Source organism: Lynx canadensis, chromosome E2 (assembly GCF_007474595.2).
Source record: "Lynx canadensis isolate LIC74 chromosome E2, mLynCan4.pri.v2, whole genome shotgun sequence".
NCBI classification, from domain to species: Eukaryota; Metazoa; Chordata; class Mammalia; order Carnivora; family Felidae; genus Lynx; species Lynx canadensis.
The window spans coordinates 59,243,560-59,256,319 of NC_044317.1; the positions used below are offsets into that span (position 1 = coordinate 59,243,560).

General features: G+C 43.1%; 1 protein-coding gene across 1 annotated transcript; it reads left to right on the top strand.

The window, feature by feature from the left end:
• Positions 1-512: 512 nt before the first annotated feature.
• Positions 513-12,166, top strand: ZNF582 (zinc finger protein 582). The gene is made up of 4 exons (XM_030297808.1): positions 513-2,182; positions 3,420-3,546; positions 3,777-3,872; positions 10,591-12,166. Exons 1-4 carry the CDS (start codon positions 2,174-2,176, stop codon positions 11,898-11,900), a joined length of 1,542 nt encoding a protein of 513 aa, XP_030153668.1. The 5' UTR covers positions 513-2,173; the 3' UTR covers positions 11,901-12,166.
• Positions 12,167-12,760: the final 594 nt, after the last annotated feature.

A 12,760-nucleotide genomic window follows, 5' to 3' on the forward strand; every position in this document is an offset into this window, starting at 1 on the left:
TTTTCTCCTTCCGAAACTTCTGGTAAAGTGGCCGCTCCGCGCGGAAACGATGATGTAACGAATGAGACACTTTGACGGTCACACACGAGCGTGTTCCCGGAGTGGCACGGTCCCAGTCAGACCCAACGACAGGTCGGAACCACACGACACACACCGCAACGGCCACGCAAGACGCGATGGCACACACACTAAGCACCTGATGCGCAAACCCGCCCGCAGCCACGCGGGGACTTGAACACTCTCCCTCCAGGCACACCGGAGCCACGCCCACCCCGAAACATCGCGAGATCCGGCTTTGAGGCCTGGCTGTGCCTCTGCGCCCAGAAACTACGTTTCCCAGAAGAGACTGCGGCGTTGGCCCACTCGCGAGGCAGCGTCCGCGGGGCGTTGTGCGCCTGCGCCATCTTCCGGCTTCAGGCGGCGGGTCCGCCGATACCGAGGAGGAAGCGCACCCGGGCCTGCGGGGAGCGCGGCCACGGTGGCACCTGGATTCGAAGAGGAGGCAGGTGAGGGGCTCTGGAGCTTGCCAGGCTCTCCGGGGTCCGTGCGGGAGCGGGCGCCACGGCCGGGCGGCTCTCGGGCCTGGGAAGAACCGGAACGTCTCGCCCCCGCGTCGGTCTGCGGCTTTCCGGGATCTGGACTACATTTCCCATCTGCCTCCGCGGCGCACCCTTCCACCCCCCCCCCCCCCCCCAGCGAGCGCCCCCTTTCCGCGTCCCGGCTCATAGCCCCCATCTGTGGACCACTTAGGTGGGTGTGAAAGGGACCTGACTTCCTGGAAATGCTGGTGGATGTTTTACAGTCATTCTTACTCGTGCCCCCCCCCCTTTTTTTTTAATTTGGGATGGAGTCTTGTTTGATAAGATTCTCAAAGAATTGCAAAACTTCAAAAGATTTAACACCACTAGTTTAGAAGCGGAGACTGAAATTTGAGAACATTTTAGATGATCTTGTAAAATAGTCCTTGTCCAACAGTGGGGAAACGGTTGGGTAAATCATGGGCCACTCTTGTAATAAAATATTACAAAGCTATTACAGATAATGCTAAAACAGTGGCCATAATAAAAAAAAAAAAACTCCTATGATATGTTACCAATTGTTTCATGTACACATTACTTAGAATTAAATATTTGTAACATGCAAGGCATTGTTCTAAGTTCCTTTCGACAATAGTACTCGTTTAATGATGAACTCACAAAGTGGTTAAATGACATGATTCTTAATACTTGGATGTTTTTATTCCAGTTGTTTTTGTAAGCCCATGTGCCAGTAGGAGGGTGGGTTTGACCTCTTTTCCGGAATGTTCTCATGTTGTATAAAGAGACTGCTTGTGAATGTCTTTCCTTGTAAGTTAATGTTGCCCCCCCATCAGTTTTGATAGTTATTTGGTGTTCCATCATACGGCTGGGCCAAAAGTGATTCAACTACTTGCCTACTTGTGGACTGCTAGATACTAATTTTTGTTCTGTTTTTCAGTAAATACTGTGCACACAGCTTTGCTCGCTGCTATGTCTCTGTACAGAGGCCTATGTATGTGATGGTAATGATTTGCCCACTGCACCCACACCCCTTTTATTAACTCAAGGCAAGGTCCACGAAGTGATGTCCACTAGGCCTTAGGTAGGGCTGTAAGGTTCTTGGTGAATTTGGAAGTTGGGTAAAGAGCCAGGGAGACCTCTGAAGGTGGGCATGAGAGAGTTAGATGGTCTGTTTCTGGGAAGGCTTCATTGTGGGCTGGGCTGATGCTGATGAGGTAGGCTGTGCTCCCTGGTCTGAGAACAGTCTTTCTTGTCCTTGGGACACCATGTGGCCTTAGTCACTGGACCAGGACTGAGCTCCCTGCCACAGATTTGCATCAGTAACAAGGTGTAATTCTCTGGATATTTAGGAGAAATCGGAGAGAAAGGGCCACTGGTTCCCTGTCACATGGCAACAGCTAATGCTGTGTTTCCTGGAGTTGGGTAAGGGCCACTGTGATCCAATTCCCAATTCTTGTGGGGAGTGGGGCGTAAGAAGGCAGGGACTTGTAACCACGGCATTCTGGGAGCTGTAAGGCAAGCTTGGCCTCTCATGTTTGTTCTTTCCTCCCCCAGCTCTGCCACCTCAGGACTCTGCCCTTCCCCAAGAGAGGAACCAGGAGGAGGACCAGTCAGCCCATGACATTCTAAAAGTCATGTCCCTTGTGAGTCTTAAAGTTGTGTAAATATTCGCTTTCTTTATCTTGAAGCTTCCCACCTGGATTTCATCCAAGAATCTGGTTTTCAGAGGTTCCCATTTTAGGGACTAAAAAGACCAGGTAGCTAGTACCCTCTCCCACTGCCCCCTCTACTCTGATTACTGCCCATGGATTCGTTCTGTACAGCATTCCACATGTGATAGTGTGATATTGTGCCGGGAGGCTAGATAGAGCAGGGATCCATTTCCTTGTATAAAATGAGAACCAAGGGTGGATGAAATAGAGATGAATACTTGTGATAACTGACATGGAAAAGCATGGGAACTGGTCTTGGTTGGTTTCAATTTCAGGGTGAGGCACGATCTCCTGCTTTGGGAGGGATTGATGACTGGGTGTGTAACTTAGGCTTCGCCGGGAATCTGAGAGGTTAGACACCAGAAGTAAGGTCCACTTTAAGGTTGAACAGAGCATTTGAATGTGGATCATTCTTCAACAGCTTCTTCAGCTTAAGACCAAGAGAAGTACAGATGTGGGGGTTGTGAGATAACCAGCCCGATGGATGAATTTTTCGGAATCTAGGTAGTCTGAGCTTCGAAGAGCCTTCAGAGATCTGATCCAACCTCTGCCTCCAAAATAAGAGAACGGTTGAGTCATTTTTTCACTTGGTAGAAAATTGTACAGCTAATGATGAAAATAATCTTAATTTAAGAGTTTTCTCCCAAGGAAGAATGCTTTGATATGTTGACATCATGATGAACCTGTATCTTCAACTAATTCTCAATTTATACAAATATCCTATTTTCTAAGATAGAAACATTTCTTCAGTAAAACATTTGGGGGTAAGTCTATCAGAAATTGTTGGTTTGGTTTGTTGTTGCTGCATAAAAGTTGAAATTACAGGTCTCTAGTTGAGAATTTTTATATGCCAAGGACAGAGTGGGCAGCATGCTGTTTTATAAAGTTTGTCACACTGGGGAAAACTCCACTTAGCTGGCTTTTAATTTTCCTTCCAGATCTGTGTACAGAGCTTTGGTTTGTAGTAAAAAGAATGTTCAACAACATTTCAACACTGTTTTCCTCATGCCCACCCTCTCTTGTCACCTGCTCACATTGGAGGCCTCCCACCCCGGCCTCCTTTTCACCTGAGCACCCCATTCCTATGGAGACCGCCTCTGTCTCCTCTCATCCCATCAAGAAACATTTCCTTGAAGTTTGCAGATAACAAACCTGCCTGTTGTTTCAGGAGTCAGACTTGTTCAGGGATGTGGCCGTAGTCTTCTCCCAAGAAGAATGGGAACGACTGGCACCTGCTCAGAGGGATTTGTACAGAGACGTGATGTTGGAGACGTACAGCAACCTGGTCTCACTGGGTAAGGGGACCTGGTGTATTAGTTTGGATGTTATCCGTTCCTTCCTTATCAATTTCCGGGTACCTTTTCAGTGGTCAAAAAACAGCTCCATGGGCCGACACTGTATCTTCCCCAACCTGCAGGGGACTGTCAGGCCTCCTCTGGTCTCTCCTGCTCGATGACCAGATCCTGGATCTGAATTCTGGGGGCCCCACGCCATAACTGGGTGACATGTTTTCTCTCCCATCCAGGTCTCGCCATCTCCAAACCTGATGTGATCTCCTTCCTGGAGCAAGGCAAGGAGCCCTGGTTGGTGGAGAAAGCAGCAGCAGGAGGCCTGTGTCCAGGTGAGTGAAGCCTGCGTGGGAGGAGAGAAGCCGCTGCATATACCCGTCTAGTGGGTGCACGAGGAAGCAGGAGCTTGGAGTTGGAAAATTTTCCCTTCGAGTGCCCGACTCAGAGGCCAGGTCCGAGTTACCATCGGTTCTAGCCTGTCAGGTGGTTCCTTTCTTCCTGAGACATCTCTGTGTATCCGGGTCGTCACTGCCTCTTGTCCTTGCCTACCCGGTTAAAGCATCCTCAGCCTCCTTTGGTGAATCTTCTCACTTTCTTTAAATGTTGGAGCACCTGGGGCTCAGACTTGGGTTTCTTCTTCCCTGTTTATTTTCATTCCTCAGAACCTTCTCCATTACTTTGCTTTATTATATATTTTTTTCTATTACTGTGCTTTAAATACCATTAATACCTATGTTGTCCATCATGGAGCCCCATGTGGACATTGTAATTCAAATTCATTGCTGTTAAACACATTTAAAAAATCAGTATCTCAGTTGCACTTGCCCCATTTCAAATATCCAGTAGCCACTCTGGCTGGCTTGTGTCTACGGGACGCAGTGCAGATACAGAACATTTCCATCGTCTTCAACTTCTCCTTTAAACTCCACATACTTATCCAACTGCCTTCTCATCATGTCCACTTCAGTGTTCATGGGGCGCTATGAATTTAACTTTCCAGTGAGGAGTCCTTGATCCTAACAATCCGCCCTTCTCTCTTTCTTCCACACTTTAGCAATAGGGTACTCAGTTCTTGTACTTGGTCAAGTAAGAAACTCTTGAAGCATTCTTGGATTTTCTCTCTCGCATACCTATCCAGACTGTCAGCAAATCCTGTTATCTCTACCTTGAAATATGTCCAGAATTTAACCACTTCTCGCGGACACCACTGCTACCACTTCACCCACACCACCGTCATCTCTGGCTTAGACTATTGCAGTAGCCTCCTCCCCATCCCTCTGCTTCTATTCTCGTCCCCTGAAGTGTTTTGTTCACACAGCAGCCAGAGTGACTTCAGATGTGGAAGATTCGTCCACGTTGAAGTGGTAGTTGGCCTGGGGGAGTGAGTGAGGTCAAGTGTGGAGTGAGCATCAGGAGAGACGATGTGTGCAGCTGTATGTGTGAACATATTCACAGGTTCTGGGGATTAGGACATGGGGATCTTTGGGAGGCCGTTATTCTGCCAACCACACCCATAATGTCAGTTTTGCTTTTGTTTTGTCATTTTAGTTTGACAGCATATGTTTGATTGATGTGCTGACTTTTATTTACTTCTTAGGTGTGTGGGTTTACATCATGTTTAAAGAAGACCTCCCCCTTTGACATTATAAAATGAGTCTCTTGTGATTTTTTTTTTTCTAGTATATTTATGGTGCTCTTAATGATTCCTGTGGTGTTTATTCTTCGTGCAAGATGTGATTTCACGTTATTTCCCAGGTTGTTACCCAGTTATTCAAACAGCATTTGTTAACTGATTTTATCTTTTCACCACTAATTTCCCTAGCCACCTTTATCATCTGCTCTGTTACCTCTGGATCTATTTGTGGACTTTCGTTTCTGTCTCGTTAATCTCTTTGTCTAACTACGTGACCGATACCATATTGTTTTAATTACTGAAGGTTTTAAATATCTGGTGGATAGTTCCTCCTCATTCTTATTTTTCAGAATTTTCCTGACTATACTCATTTGTTTTTCCATTTGAACTTTAGAATTAGAATATCTGGTTTAAAAAATAACCATGTAATTATTCTTACTGAGATCACAGTAAATTTCTAGATTAATTGAGGAGAAAACTGATTTTTTAAATCGATTTTATCTATTTAAGAACAATGATAGGCTTTTCCCTTCATTTATGTCCATTTCCTGGTTGTTGTAGAGTTTTATTTATATGGGTCTTGTCCATTTCATATTATATTTATTCCTAGGTATTATGTATTTATTGCTGTTACTGGAAATGGGGGCCTTGCATCCCTATTACAGTTCAACTGGTTGTTTTATATAAGGCAAAAGCCATTCATGTCTTCAGATTAATTTTGTAACTAACCCAACATACTGGATTTTCTCATTATTTATAATAGCTTTCATGTAATACTCGAATTTTCCAAGTAGTCAATCATATCATCTGCAAATGGTGATAATGTTTTTGCATTTTTATACCACTTGGGTTTTCTTTTGCCTGATGAAGATGCTGATTACGTAGTACCCCCAGAACAATGTTAATGGGGGTAGTTTATGTCCTAATCTTGTTCTTAACCTTAATAGGAATATTGTAAGTGGCTTCTCATGAAGCATAATATTAGATTCAAGAATGAGATAGAGATATTTAATTAAAGAAGCATCCACCTTTTCATATTAAGTTTTCTTTTTTAATCTGTCAAGTCTGGATTATATGAATAGATTTCCTAGTTCTGAATACTGAATCTAAACATTCACCTGTTGCATTTCTTGAGTCAATTGTGGTAATTTATATTTTTTCTGGAAAGTGCTCTTTTTAAAAAAATTTTTTTAATGTTTGTTTTTGAGAGAGAGAGGGAGACACAGAATCCAAAGCAGGCTCCAGGCTCTGAGCAGTCAGCACAGAGCCCAACATGGGGCTTGAACTCACAAGCCGTGAGATCATGACCCAAGTCAGCATTGGATGCTCAGCCGACTGAGCCAACTCAGACACCCAATGCTCTTTTTTTTTTTTTAATTAATTAATTAATTTTGTGAGAGCGAGAGAGAGAAAGAGCAGGGGGAGGGCAGAGAGAGGAGAGACAGGGAATCCCAAGCAGGCTCTGTGTATTGTCAGCACAGAGTCTGATGTGGTGCTTGAACCCATGAACTGCAAGATCATGACCTGAGCCAAAATCAAGAGCTGGACGCTTAATCAACTGAGCCACCAAGGTGCCCCTTCTTTTTTTTTTTTTTTTTTTGCCCCTTCTCTTTTTAATTAAGAAAAAAAAATCATGGTAAGGTATACATAACAAAATTCACCTTTTTAACCATTGTAAAGTGTGTAGTACATTGGCATTTGGTACATTCACAGTGTTGTACAATATCACGATTATCTAGTTCCCTCATATTTTTATCACCCTGTGGTCTTCCACCCTTCTCCGTTTTCTTTTTTATTTTTAACGTTTATTTTTGAGGGGGAGAGAGAGAGCGAGGATGTGCATGTGCACGCACGAGCAGGGGAGGGGCAGAAAGAGGGGGACAGAGGATCTGAAGCTGGCTCCGCATTGCCAGCAGGGAGCCAGATGTTGGTCTCAAGCTCACAAACCACAAGATCATGACCTGAGCTGAGATCAAGAGTCCAACACTTAACCGACTGAGCCATCCAGGCACCACTTTAATTTTTTTAGGAATCTCCATACTGTTTTCTATAGTGATCACACCACTTTACATTCCCACCAACAGGGCACAAGGATTCCAGTTTCTCCACATCCTCATCAACACTTGTTATTTTCTGTTTAGTTTTGTTTTGATAGTGGCCATCCTAATGGCTTTGAGGCAATATCTCATTATAGTTTTGATTTGTGTTTCTCTGATGATTAGTGATGTTGAACATGTTTTAAAATGCTTGCTCAATTGTATATCTTTGGGGAAATGTCTGTTCAAGTCCTTTGCCAGTTTTTTAATAGGGTAGCTTTGTTGTTGAATTGGAAGAGTTCTTTATATATGCTGGATATTAACCCCTTATCAGATATGTGATTTGCAAATATTTTCTTCTGTTCTGAAGGTTGCCTTTTACTTTTTTGATTGTTTCCTTTCATAGTGAAAGTTTTTAAGTTTGATGTAGTCCCATTTGTCTATTTTTGCTTTTGTCTATTTTTGTCTATTTTGTCTATTTTTGTCTATTTTTGCCTGGGCTTTTAGTACTCTATCTAAGAAATCATTGCCAAATGCAGTGTCATGAGGTTTTTCCCCTATGTGGGTAGCCAATTTCATCAGAACCATTTGTTAAAGAGACTGTCTTTTTCTCATCATGAGGTCTTGGCCCCCTTATCAAGGATCATTTAATCTTATACATGGGGGTTTATTTCTGGCCTGTCTGTCCTGTTCCATTGGTTAAACTTCAAAATACTCTGCCAGGCTGCTCACAAAAACATGAAATTGATACAGAAGATCTCATATTATTGTTGCTATTTTGCAGTTCTTTTTAAGTTTATTTTTTTATTGAGAGAGAGAGGTGAGTGCACAAGCAGGGGAGGGGCAGAGAGAGGGGGAGAGAGAATCCCAGGCAGGTTCTACACTGTCAGCATGGAGCCCGGTGTGGGGCTCTATCTCACAAACTGTGAGATCGTGACTTGAGCCCAAATCAAAGAGTTGGACACATAATTGACTGAGCCACCCAAGGGCTGCATTTGCTTTTTGTTTTTTGGTTTTTTGAGAGAGTGTTTTTAATGGCGTGTCCTTAGAGGCACCCAAAGTTCTTTCCACGTTGCCCAAAAAGCAAGTAATGTGTCATTACTTTAATCCTAAAACCAAACTCACATTTGGGCATAGTTACATGTTCCCAAACTAGTCTTCTCTTTCTACCAAGCTGGCTTCAGTTTTCCATGTTCCACTGCAATCTTTTGATTGTCCTTTATAGGATGGCAGTCAGATGTTGCTAACTGTTGAGTAGGTCAGCCACCAGTTCATAGGTCGCCATCATAATGACAGTATTTGGAATCTGTCTCACTAGAGTTGTTAGACCACAGTGAAGAGACCCAAAACCTTTCTTCTGAACAACCACACATGGTGTCTGGAAAAAATATCTATACATACTTGGTGCCCTCTTCACCTAGTCTTGTTCTTACAATTTTACATGAATGCTGTATGTTTATAGCACAAGTTTTTTTGGTTTTTTTGGTTTTTTTTTTTTTTGTAATGTTTATTTATTTTTGAGAGAGAGAGGGAGACACACAGTCTGTAGCGGCTTCAGGATCTGAGCTGTCAGCACAGAGCCCGAAGCAAGGCTCAAACCCACGAACTGTGAGATCATGACCTGAGCTGATGTCAGATGCTTAACCAACTGAGCGACCCAGGTGCCCCATAGCACAAGTTTTTGAGAGAACAGCAGCATCATTCCCACAAAATTTGGTATTTCATTCACAGACTCTTCATCATCTTCCATTATCAAAGTCATCTTTTATTCTAGTAGTTTTTGCTTAATACTTCTACAAATAACCAAATGAATAAAGTTCTGTGAAATGCCACTACCCGAGGTGGACCTCCTCCCATAAAGTCTTCTTTGGGCATGTGTCTGCTACACTTTCTGAGCACATTAAAAAGTACCCATTTGTTTTTCATAGTTCCTTGTATCAGGCTGTAACCAGTTCTTTCTTAGCCAAATGGGATTGGTTGCTGTGAGTATAGTAAAACAGGCCACTGCAGCGGAAGTCATGTGACAGGTAAAATGAGGATCTACTACATCATTCGACTTTTCCTCACAGTTTGAATCAGCAGCAAAGAATGTTGCTCTGGAAGAAGCCACCTCCATTCAATTGGGGCCTGATCCTCTAAACAAGGAACAAGACCTTCCTTTTTCCTGGGTCACATTTGGCACTGTAAAGGTCCAGAAGAGACGGGCTTAGTGGACACTAGGTCTAAGCCATGTGTTCAGCTGAACTTCAGAGGTAGAAAGCATCACAGCAGAAGACCATAGCTGTGTTACTATAACTTTCAGTGGACATGTGCGACCAGCCCCCCATCCTGCCACCTCCCCTGGCAGGCAGATGCGCCATCGTGTCCCTCCGGCCAGATGAAGATCCAGGCACCCCTCCCCATCGTTTTTTAAAATGCACTTTATTGAGGTATAATTTACATTCAGTACAATGGCATGCATTTGAAGTATACTATTTGGTGAGTATGGACACATGTGTATACTTGTGTAACCGTCAGCACAGGCTAGAGAACATTTTCATCACCCTGAAAAGCTCCCTTGTGCACTTTCCCTCACAATTGCTCATACACCCAGCCCCAGGCAACCAGTGATTTCTTTGTCACTCTAGTTTATGTTTCTAGGGTTCCACAGAAACATCCTTTTCTTTTTTAATGTTTATTTTTGAGAGAGAGGGAAAGAGAGTGAGCAGGGGAGGGGCAGAGAGAGAGGGAGACACATATCTGAAGCAGGCTGCAGGCTCTGTGCTGTTAGTACAGAACCCAAAACAGGGCTCAAACCCATGAACCTCGAGATCGTGGCCTGAGCCAAAGTCAGATGCTTAACCGACTGAGCCACCCAGGCACCCTGAAACATTCATCTTTTTAAAAAACATGGTTCAGAGATCGGGTGCCTGGGTGGCTCCGTCAGTTGAGCGTCCGACTTTGGCTCAGGTCATGATCTCGCTGTTCATGAGTTCAAGCCCCACGTCGGGCTCTGTGCTGACAGCTCAGAGCTGGAGTCTGCTTCAGATTCTGTTTCCTTCTCTCTCTGCCCCTCCCCCACTTGCTCTGTCTCTCTCTCTCAAAAATAAATAAACATAAAAAAAAAGAAAAAACATGGTTCAGAGGTGATTCTGATCCACACTAACATTTTAGAGCTATTCTTATAACCTCCTTCTGACTACTTCATCTCAATTTATGGTATTTCCTCTCTTTCTGTTTTGCATATCTGTTTTCTAATTGCCTAGCCACGTTCAAGAGCTTATAAGTATAATCATGAGTCTGGATTTTCTGGTTTTACTATAGAAGTTCCTTTTTCTGGAAAAGGGAAAAAAACACATGGTTTGTTTTTTTTTTCCTCCCCCCCCCCCCCCCCCCCCCCAGAATTGGACTCCAGGTATGATACTAAGGTATCCTCTCCAAAGCAGCATATTTATGAGGTACAGTCACCACAGTGGGAGATAATGGAAAGCCTTGCAAGTTACGGTCTTGCGTGCTCAAGGTTCCAAGATGATTGGGAATGCAGACAACAGGGAAGTTCAGATGGACATCTGAGTCCAGTGATAGTCAATGATGAAGAAATGTCTACTTTCAGCCAACAAGCACCATCATTTCCTTTTTATCAGAAAATTCATACTGGACAAAAGCCCTATGGATATGATGACTGTAGAAAAGATTTCTGGCAGGAAGACTTCCTTATTAATCATCAAGGAATTCATACTAATGAGAAACCCTATAAATGTAAGGAATGTGGCAAGGCCTTTAAATATGGCTCACGATTAATACAACATGAGAATATTCACTCTGGCAAGAAACCCTATGAATGTAGTGAATGTGGAAAGGCTTTCAATTCTGGTTCAAATTTTATACAACATCAGAGAGTTCATACTGGTGAGAAACCTTATGAATGTAAGGATTGTGCAAAGGCCTTCAGTCGAAGCTCACAGCTGATTGAACATCAACGAATTCATACTGGTGAGAAACCCTATCAATGTAAGGACTGTGGCAAGGCCTTCAATAGGATCTCACATCTTAAAGTACATTATAGAATCCATACTGGTGAAAAACCCTATGCATGCAGGGAATGTGGGAAGACCTTTAGTCATCGGTCTCAGTTGATTCAACATCAGACTGTTCATACAGGCAAGAAACTCTATGAATGTAAGGAATGCGGGAAGGCCTTTAATCAAGGCTCAACTCTTATTCGTCATCAGAGAATCCACACTGGTGAGAAACCCTATGAATGCAAGGCATGTGGGAAGGCCTTTAGGGTGAGCTCACAACTTAAGCAACATCAGAGAATTCACACTGGAGAGAAACCCTACCAATGTAGGGTATGCAGTAGGGCTTTCAAACGGGTCTCACATCTCACGGTACATTATAGAATTCATACGGGTGAGAAGCCATATGAATGTAAGAAATGTGGGAAGGCCTTCAGTCATTGCTCACAACTGATACAACATCAGGTAATTCATACTGAGGAAAAGCCCTGTGAATATAAGGAATGTGGGAGGACTATACACCATGATTCAGCGACGGGTCAACATCAGAGAATGCACAATAGAGAAACACAAGTGAATATAATAAATGTAGAAAAGCCTTCCATCAGCACTTACCCCTTACTAATCATCAGAGAATTTATGTTAGCAAGCAACCATATAAATGGAAGCAGTGGGGAGAGCCCATTAGCTTAGGCATCACAGCTTAGCCCTTATACTTTGGAGAAAGACTTGAAGAGTGTAATACGGATGAGAATGCCTTCATTCAAGCCATCCTTTATCCTGAATCATAAGATTTGTAATGAGGAACAAATTTATGGATATAAATTGTTTACTCCATGATTATCAAAAAAGCAAGGGAAGGTTGGAAAAAGTTTTGCCTCTAACACATTCTGGAATCACATTTTCTTTCTTTCTTTTCTGTCTTTTTTTTTTTTTTTTCCCAAGAGAGAGCGAGTGGGAAAGGGGCAGAGGGATTAAGAGAGAGAGAATGAGAGAATCTTAAGCAGGCTCCATGCCCGATGCAGAGCCTCTTGCGGGGCTTGATCTCACAGCTGTGAGATCACGACCCGGGCTAAAATCAAGAGTCAGACACTTAACTGACTGAGCCCCCGGGTACTCCCAGAACCACATTTTCTAACCACACTGTAACAAATTTAACAATAGCCAAACTTTTTTTTTTTTTTTTTAACATCAGCCAAAAGTTTTCATTTGCTTGGAAATCAAAAAGAAAAAAAAAAAAGCCAAATTACTCTTGGGTTCCACTTCTTTTTTTTTTTTAAGGTAGGCTCCACATAGAATGTGGGGCTCAAGCTCATGACCCTGAGATCGAGTCACATGCTCTACTGACTGAGCCAGCCAGGTGCCCCGTTACTCTTGGGTTAATAAGGAAATAATCATGCAAATGATTATGAATGGTAATGAAAAGAATGACAATTGAGAGATTTATATTCTAGGAGTTGGAGGATGTGGCTAAAGTTAGAAGAATTTTTATAGCCTTTAAATGCATGCAAAGTGTGAAAACCTGAACGATTATTCTCAAATATATTAAACAT

Bases quoted from the DNA above. Each gene is read 5' to 3' on its own strand.
- ZNF582 (XM_030297808.1), top strand. The intron at 3,547-3,776 runs GTAAGGGGACCT...TCTCCCATCCAG, and splicing joins CAGCAACCTGGTCTCACTGG to GTCTCGCCATCTCCAAACCT. The intron at 3,873-10,590 runs GTGAGTGAAGCC...CCCCCCCCCCAG, and splicing joins AGCAGGAGGCCTGTGTCCAG to AATTGGACTCCAGGTATGAT.